Source organism: Eimeria tenella, genomic scaffold (assembly GCF_000499545.2).
Source record: "Eimeria tenella Houghton genomic scaffold, Eth_scaff90, whole genome shotgun sequence".
NCBI lineage: Eukaryota > Apicomplexa > Conoidasida > Eucoccidiorida > Eimeriidae > Eimeria > Eimeria tenella.
In genome coordinates, this window is record NW_013543466.1 from 149,800 (window position 1) to 150,930 (window position 1,131).

The following is a 1,131-nucleotide window of genomic DNA, read 5'->3' on the forward strand; positions in this document are numbered from 1 at the left end:
CTGCTGCTGCTGCTGCTGCTGCTGGTTTGCCTCGGCGTACCTTCCAGGCCCTGAGGGTGCCGTCGCTGCCGCCAGTGAGGGGCTTGTTGGGCTGCATGGTGTCTATACAGTTGACTGCTGCAGTGTGGCCATAAAACTGGTTGGAAACTAATCGGCAATTCAGATTCCAACTTTTGATGCTTTTGTCTTCGCTGCAGCTCAGCAAAGGACTGTCTTCGTCGGGGGCCCCCAGGGGGCCCCCGTTCAGGCTCAACCCGGTCACCGGGCCCCGGTGGCCCCGCAGCTCGAACGCGCACCTGCAGCAGCAGCAGCAGCAGCAGCAGCAGCAGTAGCAGCAGCAGCAGCAGCAACAGCAGCAGCAGCACCAGATAAACTCATATATATCTCTTTGAGTATTTGGAACTTTAATTAACAATTTTAGACGGCACTTAAAGGCCCATTTAGGCCAGCAAGCTGCGCCCATGTGCTTGTGTGTATATACACATTGTGTACATTATATGCATATATATATACTGTACTTACACTGTATTATACAGATACTACTATATAAGTACTGCATGTATATTACTGTATATATAGTAATTGATATATTATTATATATATGTGTGTATAAATGTTTTGTGTATACATAAATGTAGATGCGTAAATACATTACTACATATTCATATACGCATGCACATAACACTAATATGTAGGCGTGTATATATATATATATATATATATATATATATATATATGTATATATATATACATATATATATGCATATACATATGTATATGTAATATATATATGTATATATATATGTATGAGACCATAAAAGAGCCAATGCAAGGCCAGCTGGAGAAAAGCCCGAAACTCATTCCAAAGAACTTTTGCAGAAAGCCCCAAAAACGCATGCAAAGCGCATGCACCTGCTGTTGGAAGCTCGCGGGTCCCAGGCCTTGACCACATGATCAGCGCCTCCCGAAAAGAAGAGCCGGTCATCTTCTGTTGCGCAAACGCTCAAAACTGCGCGGAAGTGACCCTGGGGGGCCCCCCGGGCGCCCCCCGGGGGGCCCCCCGGGGGGCCCCCGGGGGGCCCCCGGGGGTCCCCTCAGGGGAGTTTTGAGGGTTTGTCCATCGGAAAATCA

At 47.2% G+C, this 1,131-nt stretch overlaps 1 protein-coding gene across 1 annotated transcript in view; it reads right to left on the minus strand.

The window, feature by feature from the left end:
- Nucleotides 1-1,131, minus strand: part of ETH_00002315 (U3 small nucleolar ribonucleoprotein complex-associated protein, putative) — a gene marked incomplete at both ends in the record, with an annotated part of 4,149 nt that overhangs the window by 1,293 nt on the left and 1,725 nt on the right. Inside the window, one exon of the mRNA XM_013378625.1 lies at nucleotides 41-296. Coding sequence (XP_013234079.1) covers nucleotides 41-296 — 256 coding nt within the window. The remainder of the gene's footprint in view (nucleotides 1-40; nucleotides 297-1,131) is intronic.